Source organism: Cynocephalus volans, chromosome 17 (genome assembly GCF_027409185.1).
Source record: "Cynocephalus volans isolate mCynVol1 chromosome 17, mCynVol1.pri, whole genome shotgun sequence".
NCBI classification, from domain to species: Eukaryota; Metazoa; Chordata; class Mammalia; order Dermoptera; family Cynocephalidae; genus Cynocephalus; species Cynocephalus volans.
The window spans coordinates 40,062,721-40,081,515 of NC_084476.1; the positions used below are offsets into that span (position 1 = coordinate 40,062,721).

An 18,795-nucleotide genomic window follows, 5' to 3' on the forward strand; every position below is an offset into this window, starting at 1 on the left:
AAATATGGAAAGAATATTGAAAAGTTTTCTAGAGTTAGAGCCTTCCCTCCCTAGAGTAGATAATTCTTTTACAAGCCCTATTTAGTTACAAAGCAAAATCAAATGTGACTTCAAGGCAAATGCCAATAAAAACATTTTCCCTTGATAGGTAGCTCTTAAGCTATTTAACAGCTATTCTTTCACCCTGAGGCAGTTATAAGTTAACAATATATTTAAGCAAAATAGGGTGGGTGGGGAGTACAAATGATTTTCACCATCATAGGTTTAAGCTTTCTTCCCTTAAAATGCATTTGCAAAGACAGGAATAAGAACACATGCTCTCAAGTCCACCATGAACTCATTTTCTAAACTATGACAAAAGCTAAAATTCTAAGGTAAGAATTTGTCACAGAAAGAAGTTACACATTTAGCAGACAAGATTCACTTCAAAATAATCTATTATTAACATCTCTATTTTGAATCCAAATCTATATTACAAAAATAATTTTTATCCCTGAAATTACATCTCTGTCCAGAGCCAATGCCATTAGATCAAGATTCAAACTAAAAAGCAAGTCGAATGTATTCCTTTAGGTATTTTTAAGTATATCTGTATAATTTAAAAACAAAATGTGACCTTATACAAGGCAGATGCTCAATTAAAGTATTTATCTCTCCATTATTAGCAGAATCAACAACAATGTGGCAAGTAATTCAAAATGCCAAAAACTTAATCAAACATAAACAATGATTAAGAGATTGAAAACTTTAGGCTGAAAAACTTCCATTAACCCAACACTTCTACTTCATTATTAAGTGTTAACTACCAAGAGTGTTTGAATGGATTAATAAATTACGCTGAAATTAAATATAAATTTAGCAAAGTCTTAAAAACAGGATCTCTTCCTTTGAGACATATGAATTATCTGAATAACTTCTACTCTTAAAAAGGAAACAAAGGATTAAATGTTCTCCATTCTGTACTTCTTTATAAAAAAGTTCTAGTCTAATCATATGTAGTTCACATAAAATTTACCTTCTAACCATAAAAATATACTGCCTATAAATTATATTTATCTTCTTAGACAAGTGATCACTTAGATTATTTTTATAGCAAATAGCTACAGGAAAATTACATTTAAACACTTCATCCAGAAAGACATCAGGATTCAAGTTCCTCTGACAAGAATAAAAAGGTTGCCCATCTAATCTTAAGCTTCTTAGTCCAAAAAAAAAAAAAAAAATGTAAACCTGTAGATAAGGTGATAACATTTTAACGGCAACTAAACTACTTGTTCAATAAATACATATCATGGCATTTTCTTATTAAGCAGTTTCCAGTGAATTTAGTGTATCATATACAAATAAAAATCAGTTACTAAAAGAAATCTTTTTTAAAAAGTAAAGTTTAACTCTCTTCCTGGGTACTAAACATTGTTCGAAAGAAAAGCTACTGTAAATGAATTTAGATTAAAAGTCACCATTAACTTTGGAAGAATGCATACCTAAGTTGCTAAAATCACAGAAATTAGTAACATACAATATCAACCATCCAAAATGTTATTAAAACCCAACCCAAAGCTGCCTTAGTATTTCTGGGGTTTCTAATGAGATTTTCAGTCTGCTGAACAATGGCCATAAAAGGCTTTCAAACTTCATTCCATTCACAAGTAAAGTTGAAATTGAACATTTTTATTTCTTCTCTCCCTATGACAACTTCACCGTGGAACAGTGAATAACACAGCTCAAGTCATTATGCTAATTAGAAATCAAATAAAAAGATGCCCTTACAATAGTTTAAGTGTAAGGTGACATGCTACAACTAGAGACACAGTTCAAAAGCAGCTTTAGGAATTGTGTAGCACAGGCTTACAAAAGCTGAAAACATCAAGGAGGGAGCTCCTTGATGCTCTTGGTCACTGGATCTCTAGCATGTGGTCATTTTTCAGTGATAAGGCAGAAATTATTCATCAATGAGAAGTATGTCAAACAGCAACCTACTCTTATGACCTATTAGGCCGTATGATGTCTCAAGAAACTATATTCATGGAAATTAAGCTGATGAATGCAAAACGGGGGGAAAAACACCACCTTAACGATTTGAGGAGTTACTAAAGGCAAAGTTTAATTTATTAATGCTTCCAAACTAACAAATAAGTTCCTTTTCTATGTTAAGTTTATGAGGAAGAGCAGAAGCTATAAAGAGCCAACGTTATCTTTTAAAATACGCTCTACTTTGAACAGCCTTACATAAAATACAGCTTTAAACAGTTGATCATGTCTTTTGATTAACTTACAGTACCTGGTTCATTTGAGAGAATATTTCTATCTTCCATAAGTTTGCAGAAAACCTGAATTGTTTTAAAGGAAAAGAATGGAGATATATATACACAAGAAAGAGGAAGAAAACAATGGAACAAAATTATGACCAAGAAATCTTCCAACAGCATTCTGAACATAAACAGAACAAAAATACCGTACATCATTTAGGCTGAGGTGGCTTCTAAAAAGATATGCTATTAAAATGTTTAATCATATCCAGCTACATATGAACATTATAATGGTATCATACAGCCTTAAGTTCTACTAAGGGTTTCAGCTTCTACTCTTCCCTGCATTTAACCTGAACTTTAAATACTACCCATTCTTCAAGACTCAGCTCAAAGGGCTCCTTTTCAATTCAGTCTTATACTTTGCCTATCCACAGTAATCTTTTTTAAAAGTCTATTATATTCATCTGGAATGACAATGTATTGTGCTGGGATATCTCATATTTGCAGAAATGTAGTTAACTCTTGTATTTCAACGAACTTTCTACATTGTCACACACTTGAAGGTTTCTAAAGGCAGGAACTACATGGCAATTCCTGAATCCCAACACCTTAATGGTACAGTGGGTTGCACATTGTCAGCACCCAATAAGTAATTATTGAACTGATTTTAAAATTTCAGAATTAAGATTAATGTCATAAACTAGTATATCATAAAATACCACCAAATCAAATAAAATTTACTGAAGGAAAGTGTCATACTAGAGACAATGCTGCTCCAAAGCAGCTTGGGTTTTAAAAAAAGCTAAGAACTTTCAACTCAAAAAAAACCAAGTGAAAGCTATAAAAACATGTTTGCCAAAATGATCATAAACCTATTTTGCAGTTACAAAAGTTTTGTCAAAATAGTTTCCTACTATATTAATTAAGTCTATCCATTGTCTCATTTTAGCTTTATAACCTTAATGAAATAAAATTTATTATTTTACCAATAGTTTCTCAAAGTCACAGCTAGCCAACTGTGAAGCTGTAACAGACCTAATAACTACCACTAATTGAGAATCTATGACTGTTACCTCATTCATGAACTTTATTTAAAAAAAAAAAAAAAAAAAAGAAGTGAACTTTAAACTGAGATCTGAGGAATGAGTAGGTATCAGTCAGTCATGGCAGAAAGTGATCCAGGCAGGAAAAAAACGGCATATGTAAAGACCCAGATGAAATAAAATATGACATATTTGAAAAACTGAAACTCAAATAGGTAACCCGCTCTATTCAAATTTTAATTAATTATCAAACCTACTAAATGCCTGGGACTCAGCAACTGATTCTAAATGAGTTCTTCACCCTTTGAAATTACATCCAAAATTTTTATGTGCATATTTTTGGGAGAAAAGGGATTTGACACAAAAACAGTTAAAAGACACACTGCCTTAAGTTATTAAAAGCCATAACCTTACTTCAATTTCAAAAGCCATGATTTTACATTAATCAAGCCATGGTTTCACTTTACTTCAATAGTACTATGTAAAGAGCACTACACCATACACGAAGGTAGAACTGCAATTAAATTTACCTAAGATTTGTTAGGTATCCCCTATGTGCCAAATGCTGACAAACTAAAGGGACAATGTATCAAACTGTACATACTGAAGGAGCTCTGCATTAAGGCAAAATTCTACACCATAACAGTCACAAAACAGGAACTAACATGGCTTCTTCAACTCTTAAAAATGCTATATTCTTCATTCTTCTCCATTTATATTCTTATATATTCATTTATATTATATTCCTCATCTTCTTTTTAAATTCTGAACCTATTTTTTTCTTAATTTCAATCTTTCAAAATTACTAAATGAGAAACATTAAGACCAGAAACAAGAATAAAGGTTTCTGAAAGTGAAATTAGACTATTTATTTAAAATGCATTTTACGACTATAACAAATATATTATTCATAACTATTTTAAATTACTATTCATTCACTTTTGAAAAGTATTTATTACATGCCTAATGTGCCTAGCTCAGATTAGTGTAGAACATACAAAAACAGCCCATAATCCTAGACACGAGAAATATCTTTACATAGTACTACAGATTGATCTCCAGGATATACTGTTAACAAGATAGAGCAAAGTGTGAATAGTATTTATTTAAGAAAGCAGGAGAGAGAGTATAACGATATGCACATATTTACTTATATTTTTCAAAATACAAGAACAATCAATCAATTTTCTCTTAATGGTTACCCATAAGGGGAAGGGCAGGAATAGGATAAAGACTGGATATAAGCAAAGCTTCTCCAAATAGACATTACTTTGTTTTGTTGATTTGAACTTGGAACTTTATAAACATTTTACAAATTATAAAACAAAATTAAGTTTTAAAAAGGTAATCCTGAATAAAAACATCAAAAGCAATATGAAACAAATAAACCTAATTATGTAACAACAGGGAGAGAAACCTGAATTTAATCAAGTTTCCAAATCTAACTACCAAATCACAGGAAATACAAGAGACAGTGGAGCATGTTAAGCAATACTACAAAATTCAGACTACAGAAAAATTTTAGAGGGCAAACAATCCAGTTAGTACAGTAATTAAAAAAAAAAAAATCAGGAGAGACAACTGGGGAACCTACAGACTAAAGACCACAAGTTATCAACCAATTGCAATACATGGATTGGATGTGATTAAAATAAACTTTAAGGAAAAAAAAATTAGGAGCCAATCTTGAAAATCTGAACACTGACTGGGCTGTGATGAAAAAAGAAGTACTGGAATTCTGGTTAGCTGTGATACTGATAAGATTATGTTTTTTTTAAAAGAATCTTTAACTTTCAGAAATACATACTGAGATGTGTGTGTGTGTGTGTATACACATACGTACATGAATGAATGAAATGATATGTCTCTGATTTGCTTCAAAATAACAGAATTATAGATGCAGAAAGATGAGTCACAGTTGATAATTGTTGAAGCTGGCTTACAGGGCACTGAAGTCCATTTTAACATTCTATTTTTGCATACCTGAAAATTTCCATAAGAAAAAATTTACAAGGAAGAGTTAACAACAATTACTCCTAGAGCTAATAATATCCCTTCCCTATTCAGGAAAATAAATTGCTAATTATTCCTCTATGATTCTTATAGCACTTACTGTATCTCCTCATCATTTGGTTGTCTTATACAACAAATTTGAGATCCCCCTCACAATTAAAAAACATGATTTCCTTTGGTGCATCTTTTCTTCTACTAGGAGATGTGCTTTTCTAATACATGAGAATTATGTCATTCCTACTGGGGATAACAAAAGAAAGTAAAGAGCAGGAATTTAAAAAGGAAAGCAAATGATAGAACAGGAGTGGTTTTTATAAAGAAGCCTTAGGAAAGTAAAGAAATTGAAAGAAATGAGGCCCAGACCTTAGAAATAAACTCCTACATCCCTCAATAGAGAAGAGCTGAGCACTACATGTAATAGGCATTGAAAGCCTCCTTTGGCATAAATTTATCATAGCAGAGCCACCATCATATAAGCACTGAGGAAAGTTAGACTGTTAAATAAATGCTACAAATTTCTGGTCTCAATGGAACCTCAGGAAGCTAATATGCAACTTCAAATTATAAAATCAGAAAAGTATTGAACATTTGGAGGAAGAACAGAAAGAAAAAAATGCCTCCTCAATGTGCATTATCTGCCAATAAAGCAAAACAAATGTGTAAGCAACTCACTGAAATTGAAGTAACAGGGGAGAACCTGAAATTTCCACAGAGAGAGGTAGTGCTGCAGTCATTACTACAAATTTAATAATAAATATAAAATACATATTTATATAGTCTTTCATAGGTGCATGTACTATCTCAAATTCACTAATCCTACATTTTTCATAAGGTGTTAGGTTTCAACCACTTCTCTCACCAGGATTTTGACAGACTTAACTCCCATGGTTAAGAGATTCCCATAAATTATTTAGCTTCTTAATGTATTTTGTCTCTTCAATGAAACACTAAGTCACTTAAGGCTAAACCTATATCTTTTATCATTTTAAACCCTCAGTATTATTTATATTCTACATAGATTAAATGCTCAATGAATGTTTGATGATTTAGCAAATTAATGGGAAGCAAGCTAATATATACCTGTATGTCAAGGAATTACTCTAAATATAATAATAAGGCTTATGAGTATGGAGAAGATGTGCCCTTAAGGAGTTTGTAACATTTTCTCTTATATCATATAGCTGTTTTAAATATGAAATAGTTTTGGGAGTTGTTTTTTGGGGGGAGACAGGGGGAACACATATACAAAATAGCTATTGATGCTGTTTAACAATCAGCATTTCAAAGGTATGCCAGAATTTCCATACACTAGCACTAACATGAAAAAAATCTTCTCTCTAAAGATTATATAAATCAGACCTATCTCCAGATCTATTTATAAAATGGATAATAACGATTAGAGAGTAACAACACTCTCAAATATGCAACAGTACTGAATATATTGTTTATTAATTGGAAAGAAATAGGATTATTGCATTAGCAGATCAAGGAAATAAAACAGAGGATATATATTTGAATATCTGAGAGATTCAAGCAAGTTAATCTGCAGAAATGCAGAATTTATTTCAATTTGGTTGGAACCAAAAAAACAAACCCTAGGAGCAAACAGTAGCAATAAACAACAATATAGATAATAGGTCTTATGCCAAATATTTTTATTTATGTTGCAGAAAAAGTGGCATAAATTTATACATACACACACTAAACTTTAAAGGAATATATACCTATAAGGATGAATCAATTTCTTTAAAAACTATAAACAGATGAAAAACATATAAGAAAAATTTGAGGCAAAAAAAGTCATTCTAGAAAAATGCAGGCCAATAAACTACAACAACTATAAGAAACAAAACACTAGGAGAAAGAACTGTAAGAAGTAACAAAGAGCCTACCAGCAAATAAAACAGAAATGTGAACACAAGTCATCATAAAAAACAACGCAGTTAGGGCCAGCCCGTGGCTCACTTGGGTGAGTGTGGTGCTGACAACACCAAGTCAAGGGTTAAGATCCCCTTACCGGTCATCTTTAAAAAAAAAAAAAACAAGTTAGTTGAAACCACTGTACCTTATGGTAGGATTGTAAAATGGTACAGTCACTGTGGGAAACAGCTTGGGGGTTTCTCAAAAAGTTAAACATAAGAACACATTCTATTTCACGGAATAAAATGTTGCCTGATTCCAGAATCACAATAAAGCCAATTGAGATCTTTAAAAAAAAGTTAGACATAGCATCATCAGTAATTCCATTCCTAGGTATATACCCAAAGAATTAAAAACAGGTATTCAAATGAATACTTGTACACAAATGTTCACAGCAGCACTATTCATAAAAGCCAAAAGGCCAAAACAATCCAAATGACTGTCAACAGATGAATACATAAACAAAATGTGGTATACCCATACAATGAAATATTACTCAGCCCTAAAAAGTAATGAAGTACTGATATACACTACAATGTGCATAAAGTTCCAAAGCATTATGCTAAGTGAAAGAAGCCAGACACTAAAGGTCACATACTAGATGATTCTATTTACATGAAATATCCAAAATAGATAAATCAACACAGACAAAAAGCAGATTAGTGGTTGCCAGGGACTAGGGGAAGGAGAGAACAGGGAGTGACTTACCCAATGGGTACAAGATCTGCTCAACTGGATGTAGTGCAAATGTTTTGGAACTAGACAGAGGTGATTGTTCCACAACTAACGAATGTACAAAATGCCACCAAATTGAATATTTTAGTTAATTTTGTTATATATGAATTTCATCTCAATAAAAATAAATACATACAAATATCACCCCCAAAAAATGCAGTTCAAGAAGACACATGCTTATTGTGTTTATAACTTAAATTAATAAAATGGTTTTCCCACAGATTTCTGTATATGCCTGATTACCAATCTTCTTTTTCTCAATTCAGTAAGACATAAATGTCTAAATCCATCACATCCTTTTCTCCAGAATCCTTATTTCCATATGGCTCAGCTGTCCCTTACCCCATCCTCACTATACCACTATCAATCCTTCATTTTGACCTGAGAAGCTCGTTCTATTATGAGTCAGCTCCTAGGCAACTTGCTCATCTTTCTGTGTTCTCCAGGTTTATGATGTTGAAGTCATCATTAAATCCTCTATCTCTTTCGTCCAGTAAATTACCAAGTTATGTCCATATTCCTACATAAAGCTCTCCTCTCAAATCCATTTCCTCCTTGCTAGCCCCACTACCACTGCCTAGCTTAATTCTGTCCTTATCACTTTTAGCCCATATTACTACAATAGAAAGCCTATCCACCCATCCCATCATACAAATTGTTAACTATACTATTCAACCTCCACAAAGTCACCAAAATTATTTCTAAAATAAAAATGTGAACACGTTACTTGCCTGCTTAAAATCATTCAATGACTCCACAACTTTCCGGACAATTCTTTAAGATGGATGCAGAAAACCCTTTTCTGAGCTAGGCCCTAGTGGCCTCACTATGCTCATAATCCCTCACTTCCCCAACTATCACCTTATCAGTAAGTCTAAAATATTTGCACATCCTCAAACTCATTGTGTGTTTTCATTCTGCTATGCTTTTGCACATGCTGTTCTCTTCACCTAAAACCTTCCACTCCAACCCCAGCCTACCCACATACCTAATCCCCCTCTCCAGCTGGCAAACTACTACTCATCCTTCAAACTCAACTCTAGCATCCTGGCTTCCAACAAGTCTTTTCCAACTCTCTAGTTTGAAACAAGTGTCCTTCCCTGTTTCCAGGCCAGTCCTTATTTTAATTATTCTGTTTTAGGCTTTCCACATTACGCAGTAAGACTGCCTTTCCATGACCCAACACTTACACAATAAAATTTTCATAAATGTACCTCCTCCACGTCTTTTTCACTGAGACCTGCCTTTTTCCAAACAATGCCATGTAACTACTAACCCTCTCTCATTGAAAACTTAACATGTCCAACTGGCTACCCTCTTGTCAACAGAAAGGAGAACAGCCACCTCACCCCCGCACCACCACTCCCATTCCAGTGCCACACCATGTCCATCATGTATCATCATTTTACTTCCCCTTTAGGTCCATACCAGCAGGTAAATCAACCTCTCCACTTCCTCATCACCATCATTAATCACAGTCATGACACAGCTCCAAGTTCCTCAATGAATTCAGCACCTAGTTCATGTTTTTCCCAATCTACCCATATTCTGCCATCAACTTCAGCATCTCTGCAGATTCTTTAGTGCAAAGCAGAAACCTGTTTTCAAGGTAAGATAACTAGCTTTCTTTTCAGGTTGTTAAATCTGAAACAACAGTAAGATATCCAAATGAAAATATCCAGTAAGGTGTACATAGGGAACTTGAATTAAAGAAAGCGATTAAGAAAAGGATATGCCAATTTAATCATCATGAACACAGAAATAATTACTGAAACTAGGTGTGATCTCAGGACAAGGCAATTTAGAGGAAGAATAGGCTAAACGCTTACTTTGGCCTTCTATGAGGGTTCCTCAAGAAGTTCATGGAAAAATGGAATTAAAAGATAATAAGAATCTGCCATGCACTTTTTGAAGACCCCTCATTATGCCTAACCTGGATCATTTGGTTTCTCTCATCTTGCTCCAGGCTGCCAAGTATTACTGGAAAAGTTGAACTCAAAATGAATTCAATACAATTTCACATTATTTTGACTGAGTACTACTTCTAAGCAATCCTTTATTCTCTTATTGTTCATTTGTTAGTATAACGATTTCCAACCTGTGAGCTTCAGACTCCTGGAAAGCTTTAGAATTAGCTACCGTAATGGGTACCCAGAGGCATGCATTATATAAAGACTATCTCCAACATGTATATATTAACATTTACCAAATGTGTAGTCAATGTTGTGGTTAATAAAATACTAAGTCATGTGAGAGAGCACTAAAGAGTACCTTTTGATAATACGCATTTTCTCAATTAAGAAATACTAAAAATATAACTACAGTCATGGGCGATGTGGGGGGGAGTCCACAAATTCCTTCAAAGTTAAAGAGGTTGTCATCTTCAAAAGGTACCTGAACCACTGAATGGTACTGAGAACCACTGCCTGAAAGTAATCCCCACGGTACTTAAACATCCTTCCACACTCTAAGCTTCCCATTATCCTCTGCCCACTCCCACTTCTGCTATCATTTTCCCAAGAAAATCAAACACATCCTGACATCCACCTCAATCCATCTGAATTCATTCTTTCTTCTCTACCTCTATAAATATTTGACGATATAACAATTAGTGCTGTGTCTCTTCCTTTTTAAGACTAATTGAACTATGTACACACCTGATCCCATCTCTTGCCTGGTCCCTCTAACCTGATCCAGCAAACAGTGTTTAGTCTTTCTTCTTCAAAAGTTTCTTCCCTTCTACCTAAAAACATTATCAAATCTCATTATTTGTACAAAACTTTACTTGGTTCTGCTCTGTTTTAACTACTACTCTATCTCTTCTTCCTTTTATTGTCAAATTCTCAAGGTCAGCAAACTACAGCCTGAGCCAGCCAACTGTTTTGGTAAGTAAGATTTTATTTGAACAGCCACCCCCATTTCTTTAGGTATTATCTAAGGCTATTGAGTAGTTAAGAGGTTCTCTGTCCTGGAAGCCTAAAACATTTCCTATCTGGCTCCTTAAAAAAAGTCTGCCAATCCCTAGGGCTCCAAGCATGATCTACATTCAATGTCCTCATTTCCTCTGAGGACAGCAGGGTGCCATTAAAGGTTTTGGAGCAACAGTAAAGTACCATGAGTAAAAGGTCATTTCAAGACTACCAGTGTGTAGAGCAGATATAAAAGAAGACCATTTACGAAACTATTACATGAGACTAGGCATTAGGCATAAAAGGAGGGAAATGAAAGGAAGGGACCCTTTAAAGGAATAAGAATTAAGACTCGATGACTACGTGTGACAGAGGAGACAAAGCTAACACCAAGATTTTAATCCTTGATATATGGCTCTCAGAATTTGCATTCTTTCCTACAATCTACCCTAGACTTACAACTCTTCATGTTTTCATGTCTCACGGTATGGAGTTCCTAAAACCCTAATACTAATAATTCCCTATCCTGTGTACCTAGCATTCCCCATGTTTTCTACCTGGTTACTTCCTGCCTAAGCAAATCACTTCGGAAAAGGCAGTCCCAACAGAGATGGCCAAATGAGAGCACAGGACCAATGTCAGACATGGTGGAGTACTTACCTGTGGCAGAGAGAGAGGGAAACTAAGATTTCAGGTCCAGAACTGGCACTAGCCAAACAGGAAGAAGCAGCTATGAATTTGCTTACAGCAGAAGCAGAGTGTCTTTGGTATTCTGACATACTCTTTCTGATGTTCAGGCAGACCACCATTACAGTAGCCACTGGTAAGAGAGTCTCATGAGAAACAAGCCAAAAAACAAGACCGAAAGTTGAAGAATTAAATGGAGCAGACCCTACTGGTCTTCTGTCTAGAAAAAGCAGTCCTTATTAAAGATGATAATACTTTTCAAAATGGCCAACATGATACTAACCTTCAGTAACAGAGTTTTCACATCCCACAAGGTTCAGAAGGATGCCATCATCTCTATCATCTGCTTCACATCCCAGGAGCATCCAGCTTTCCACATTATCACTTTCTGAAACGGTGCTTTCTTCTTCACCTGAACTGACCTCTATAATCATGACCTCTCGGATCACACCTGTTCTCTCTTCAGGTTTAGGCGTCTCAATATCCCTCTTGCACTTCTTATCAGCCAACTCATTACAAAGAAGGGAAGCAGGAGGACTTCGGGTCTTTTCCTGTGCTTGGTCTCTAATATTCTTTCTTGCACATCTATAAATACTATCTTCATCAGACAAAGTGATAACCTCTGACCCATCAGACAGCTGGATAACCTCACTATCTGAAAGGACAATTAAGTTCTTCTGACTTGGTTTACTAGTCAATGATTTAGAAATTCCAGAGTTCTTTTCTTCATGTTCTTCCTCCCTGATGACATTACCAAGATCTTGGGCATAGTGAATTTGGCTGTAGAGTTGAAATTCCACCTCACTATCAACACTCAGTTCACTAGATGACTCTTCCCGATAAAGATCATCTTCATATGCTTCTATAGTCTCGTAGCCTCCAAACATCATGGAAAATCAGTAACCTGATGCTGTGAAAGAGAAAAGTCATACAAAGAATATATTTTTAAAACTCAGATCAAGCCTGTTTGGTGCACAAAATTTTTCTCAGACATATTAAAACAACTTTTTCTTTTAGAGCACCTTTTCTTCCAATGATTTCTAAATTCTACTATGACCTACTCTAATAAAGCCCACCCCTCTCAAATGATAATTACTACCAACAAATTGAGTTATAGTTACTAATGGAAATATCATACAATATTTTGCAGGTATATTGGAAAGGAAAAACAGGGGTGATCCAGTACTTGTTCTCCAAAACACTGAAAATCACGAAAACATTTTAAGTAGCTCTCATTAGTCCATCTATTCTTCATCTTTTCCTTGGTTCTGGTTCTATGTCTCATCTTTTCAGGTATACATTCTCATACAGAAATGTTACTTCAACTGTGACTAAAATCCATAGCAAACAATTATCATACTTATTTTTGGGGTATAGATATTTACACTCAATTAAAAAAAATCAATCTCATGGCCAAATCTTCTGATTCTTGGCCAAAAGAATATATAAAAATATCTGATAAGCATGTTTACTTCTGTGCTAGTTAGAAAAATGTGTATGCAATACAAACTTACTAAAGACCTAAAATTAAGACAAAACTCCCAGCTTTGGGAATAAAGGCATAAAGAGAAACACTTTACTTTCCTACTGTGAGCATATTAAATCCTGCTCATCCTTCAACTCAGCTTAAACATCACTTCCCACCAGACTAAATTAAACGCTCCTTTGATAGGCTTCCACATTTCTAATTACTTATTCATCGTAAATCTTTCAGCAGCACAGACCACAAAACCCCAGGAAGGCAAGACCTATATGCATCTTGTTAAACAACAGATCACCAAAGCCAAGCAGAGTAACAGGTATTTAGGGGGACTTTTATAAATGTATGTTAAATTAATGAATAAATAAACGAATTATACCATCAGGCATTTATTCTTCAGACCTGATAAGTCTAATATGTTCCTAAAATATGGAAAGTATGATGTGATGAATTTCTCAGTTGTCTTCGGCTATTCCAAAGTCTTAAATTCTCATATCAAGCAAAAATATACAAGGTAGATGTTTTAATCAGGTACTGATGGAATATTGATCAAAATGAGGGCTCTAGAAAAATAAGTCATGTTTGTTCCAAAATCAGGGATGGCCTAGAGAATAATGCCAATTTATCCTTTCTTCTACTTTTACTTATACAGATATAATTTTAAAAGAATAGTTGTTTTCTTAGTTTCCCAACTCTCTGCCCAAAATGTCAAAGTGTTGAGATGGTAGTTTTGGTAATAGAGCCAGCTGACCCCAAGAATCAAATGAACAAGAGCCAAAAATGTATTACACTCATGCTGGAGTTTTTTGTTTATATTACAGAAATAAGGAAACCAACTTTTAACGCCTTTTTTCTTCTAAAAGGTACAATATACCTGTTCCCTTGTAGCACTGTCCTTCATGTTGCTATGCTGTTATTGTCAAACAAACTGAATGTGGCTGTCTGAATAATAATGCTCATAGCATCTATCAGTTTATATTGAAATGTTAGCCTCAGAGGAATTCAAATAAAAGATGAATCCTTTCCTTTTTATTTAATAGGTAAATTAATTCTAAAAGAAGTCAAAGGAATTATGCTTCCTTCAAAATCCTCATTAGATCCATCCTCAGGATCCAGTGCGGACTTAAGATAAAACTTAATTCCAGTGCAGCACAGGAAAAATTAAAGAGCTAAATTACAGAGTTACAAATTTGTACTATTCTTGGAGCCATCCCAAAGGGAAGGGATTAAGAATAGAGCCATAGGCACACCTGTGAATGTATGCCAAAAATAACTACAGAACCATAATAAAAACTGACTTCCTTGGGTCTAAGGATTTATCTCTTTCCCTGAAATGTAGAAAAATGAATTTAACAATTTAGCCCCTATGGCCTTTAAGAGGATTTTGTACCTTCTGTACATGAAAATTGTGCTTGGCATAACGTGCTCTTTTCTATTTATGTAGCTTATGCACGCCAGAGTTAAGGTTTGCATGAGACTGTTTTGGTTTATATTACTAACTACATTCAAATGCTTTTAATTTACTTTTTTTAAAAGTGTATACTTGGAGAACGAATATGATATATATAATTTTTATACACACACACATATATATATGCACACATCCCTTGACTCAGAAGGCTTTCTCAGTTTTTTGATCATTGTACACAATTACCCAGCATACTAAACTAGATAATGTAAGATCCTTATGACAATCACAAAATTTTAAGTCTAGAAGGGACCTTTCAGATTCTCACATAGCCTCCTCAATTTACGTATAAGGAAACTGAGGTCCAAAGAGATAACAAGGCCTATCCTATGTTAGGCAGCTGGTTAAGAACACAGCTAGAACTAATTCACATTGCCCTGATTCTCAGCCAAGTATTCAGTAAGATTTTAAAATAAAATGTCAAAATAAATAATTTCAAATAAAGATTTTTTAAAAAACACCCTTTTTCACTGCTGTATTTGCATTGCTTCTAACACTCAAATTTACCTCACAAATATCCACTTGACTTTCCAGCGGAGTATAAACACTATGAAAGAGGAATTTAATTGGAAGGAAAAACATAAATTTAAATTTGTCAGTTTACCATCCAAGAACCTCCCATTGGTACTCAGACTTTGTCAATCCCATAATCAAAAAAAAAAAAATGTTCCTACAGAAGAACCTAAAATATTGTGGGAATGAGAATAAAATTTATCCAAAGAATTAAAATGGCTTAACAAATATAAAACAGCTATAAAGAATAGCTGCAAAAGTTCTCATCATTCATAAGAGGGAGCAGCATTCATTCACTTAATCTTTTTAAACTATATAACTTAAGGCTTATCTAAGCCTTCAGAATTTACATATACCATCTTTAAAGCCAATCCTGCTCTAACAGTCTACCTACTGGTTATTCTGGACATTTTGCTCTTATGTCCTTCCAAAGCACTTTTAGCCTAGATGTTCCTTCTTAATGACACAGGCATCCATTTCAGGCAAACTTAAACAAACCTACAGTTTGATTTTAATCCACAGTTTTAATTGGAAAGTGATTAATACATAGTTTGTTTCCAACTTAAAATTTCTGATTCTCAGTGAGCTGCCCTGACAATGACAATTGAAACACTATCGGGTTAAAATTTCTGTCAATTCTTCAAAGTTGACTGCCACTTCGAATCAAATCTAACTGGCATAGAGAATCCAAATGTGTGAGACAATGGTCACAGTAAAGAAGACAGAACACAGTAAACGGTGTGAGAAAATTATGCCAAATTTATTCAGGTAAGTCCCAACTGTTCTGGAGATACATAACAGCTCTTTATAAGAACCCTGTCTGGAAACACCCTTTGCCATGCGTCTCTTACCCTCGTAGCTATTCATCCAATACCCGTTTCCAATTCTTCCTCAGTTCATTCATTCACCACCCTCAGATTCTCTTGAAAGCAGCAATGCTAAACTGTCCCCAAGGCATAATGCTCTCTTAAATACACACAGTGCACTTTAAAAAGTCTTTGCATGTGATAACCTAAGTATTCGAAACACAAAGTCAAGAGCTTTCGAAGGGTGCTGAGTCATCAAATTTTATACTTGGAGAAACAGGGCTGAGAGATTTCCTATTTATTCACTGAGCTAAAAAAGATCTCCTAATTCAACCCTGTAATCTAAAATAATCGTAACTTCAGCCTAAGTAAGAGATTTCTAGAGTCACCAACGAGTCAGTGTTGCAGCCATAGCTAGAACCCAGGCCTGCTGACTCCCAGCCACAGTTTTTCCATTGCACCGGTAGCACTTCTTTTAAAGATGAAGGCAACTGTCGGCTCACAGGATGTGAGGAATAAAAGGAATCTTAGCGAACTGAGCCCAAGTCTCCTTGTTTTACAGGAGGGAAGGGGCACAGCTCCAGCTGCTGCTTCTGACAACATATGCTGGAGTTGGCCCAGAACTTCTCGGTCCTCAAAGGCCGGACTCCTCGGTGCGGCGAGACCTCCACGTTTAACTGACTGACCGGCTTCCCCTTAAAAGACAGGGGAACGTTGGTAAGAGGTAAAACAGACAGAAACACCACCCCCACTGAGGCCGCAGACGCCCAGACCTTCTTGAATCAAGGCCTCAGGCCATGGAGTGAAAGGGAGATACGGACACCCCAGCCGGTCAGCCGAGCCGCGTGGGGCGGCGCGCAGCTGAGGGGCCATGAGTTGCGCACCGCCACGAGTGGGGGACAGACGGGGGACACGGAGGCCGGCGAGGGGGCACGCGCACTCCACAGTCCGGCGGGCGAGGAGGAGGAGGGCGGGCAGGGGTCCCCCGGCCGCGAGCGGCTCGGGGGCCGTCACACACATACTCACTGCCGCTGCTGCAACCAGGAAGCACCAACCAGGAACCAAAACGCGTAAAAGGACGGGGAGGGGCGACGACAAATGAGGTAAGGAAGCCGCGTCCGCGCGGACCCGGGAGGAGGGAAGGCACTTCCGGGGACAACACAGCTCTCAGCAGTCGTCTTCCGTCCCCTCCCAGCTTCCAGGCCCTCTGTGCGCATGCGTAGCAACTGTTAACCCTTTCTCTTCCCCGCCGATAATCTTTCGGTTTGCCTTCCTTGGGTAGCTCTTTCCACTTCACACCTTGTGTTGGAGATACCTAGGCTTCATCTATGACGGGGCATACTTTGAGTGACTTACCGAAAGATACTACTTACCAGGCAAAAGCAGGGGGAGCTCGTGCCCTCCGTGCCTGCAAAAAAAACCCTACAACTCCCATGATGTCCCTGGGCGGGTTTTCGGGACCGGCTCCTCCTCCTCTCTCGCCTCTGGGGGACGTCTTTCCAGTGCCGCGTGGAGCGGGAGCGTAGTCGGGACTTGTTCGGGATATTAGGGCGGGCCGCTTGGCCGACAAGCCCGGAGAACGCAGGGAGGGGAAGCCCTCTTTGAGAAGTTCTGACCTCTAGCTTCTCCCGCGGGCTGCGTGACCTCAGGCTGGTCCTTTCCACCTTGTATGTTAAAGATGATCATAGTTCACAATGGGGCGCTTTGGCCTCTTTCTTTCTGGAATACCAAGTAACAAATTTAGCCCTTTATGTACTCCAGCTAAAGATTGAAGTTAATGCGGTCCGTTGGAATCCTCTGGAGGCTACAAGATTGTGGTGGGAGCCTCTGACTTTGGGTTCTCTTTTCACACTTTATATTAATACTTGGTCAAAGGAAACCTATCTTTACAACTTTACAAATAACGAAAAACTTTACCAATTCGTTAGCCCCTTGCAACAGTCCTGAAAGATAAGCTCGACTTTGATTCTTTTCGACGTTTATGACAACATTTATTGAACGTCTGTTAAGAACCAGAAGGTGCTAGAAAGTGCAGATAAGAGGTAAATTTTAAAAGGTCTCTCATCTAATAGAGCCAACAGTCTAGCTGGGAAAACAGAATACAGATAGTTTGGTTATGGTCTGTTAAATAAAAATTATAGGAAGCCATTGTGTGGACTAAGTTTTTGCACTAGGCCCCAACAGACCAGACTAAAAATCAAAATGGACATCATCAAACACAAACTAAGTTATCTGACCTTCCAAGAAATCAAGGGAAAGAAATAACAGCCAATTTCCCAAGCAGGCCTATTTAAATCTTCAATAGACAAAGTAATGTGCCCTCTGCTTTAATTCTTACATTAAAAGTACTGCCCCGAAAATAAAAACAAGAAAAAAAAAAAAAAAAAAAAAGCCTGAAATAACCTGATATGAAATAATTTTGCTACTGTTCTGTCTCCCTGTCCCCACCTGAGGAGGAAAGTAACTTTGAAATAACCAATCCACCTTTCATTCTTTGTTGCTGCTTTCTTCAGCCTTTTTTCTGTTTATAAAGTCAACTCCTTTTGCTCAGCTCATTGGAACACTTATTCTGTTTTATGTAATGAACGGTTGCCCAATTCTATAATCACAATAAAGCCAATTGAGATCTTTAAACTAATTTGTTGAAATTTTGCTTTTTACAGATCTAAAAGTGGTTGGGAAAATAATTAGAAAATTTAACATTCTGATAAGTGCTGGGAAGAGGAAGGACAAGGTACTATGAAAAGGTAAAGTTGGAGAAGCCATTCTACAGATAAGGGAACAGGCATAGAAGTGGGTCACAGATTACTGGATTGTTTGTTTAGGAAATGTGTATTGTATAAAACAAACATCTTTTTAAGAAATACTGAGCTTTTATTAAGTAAAGTGCTAGGCTTACTCCTATAAGTGTATGAAAGTACTTCAAGAGGTTCGTGGAAAAATAGAATTAAAAGATAATATAAATCTTT

The 18,795-nt window shown here is 36.1% G+C and overlaps 1 protein-coding gene across 3 annotated transcripts in view; it reads right to left on the reverse strand.

Moving 5' to 3' along the window:
• ZCCHC7 (zinc finger CCHC-type containing 7) overlaps positions 1-17,269 on the reverse strand; it is a 267,332-nt gene extending 250,063 nt beyond the window's left edge. For 2 of the 3 annotated variants that reach the window (XM_063082280.1, XM_063082278.1), the window contains exons 1-2: positions 16,853-16,942; positions 11,843-12,469 (exon numbers count right to left, since the gene is read on the reverse strand). In XM_063082280.1, the coding sequence (XP_062938350.1) occupies positions 11,843-12,449 (607 nt within the window). In that variant the 5' untranslated portion in view covers positions 12,450-12,469; positions 16,853-16,942. Of the gene's footprint in view, positions 1-11,842; positions 12,470-16,852; positions 16,943-17,199 lie in introns of those variants that run through there. The other variant, XM_063082279.1, reaches the window with a different exon arrangement.
• Between the last annotated feature and the right edge of the window lie 1,526 nt (positions 17,270-18,795).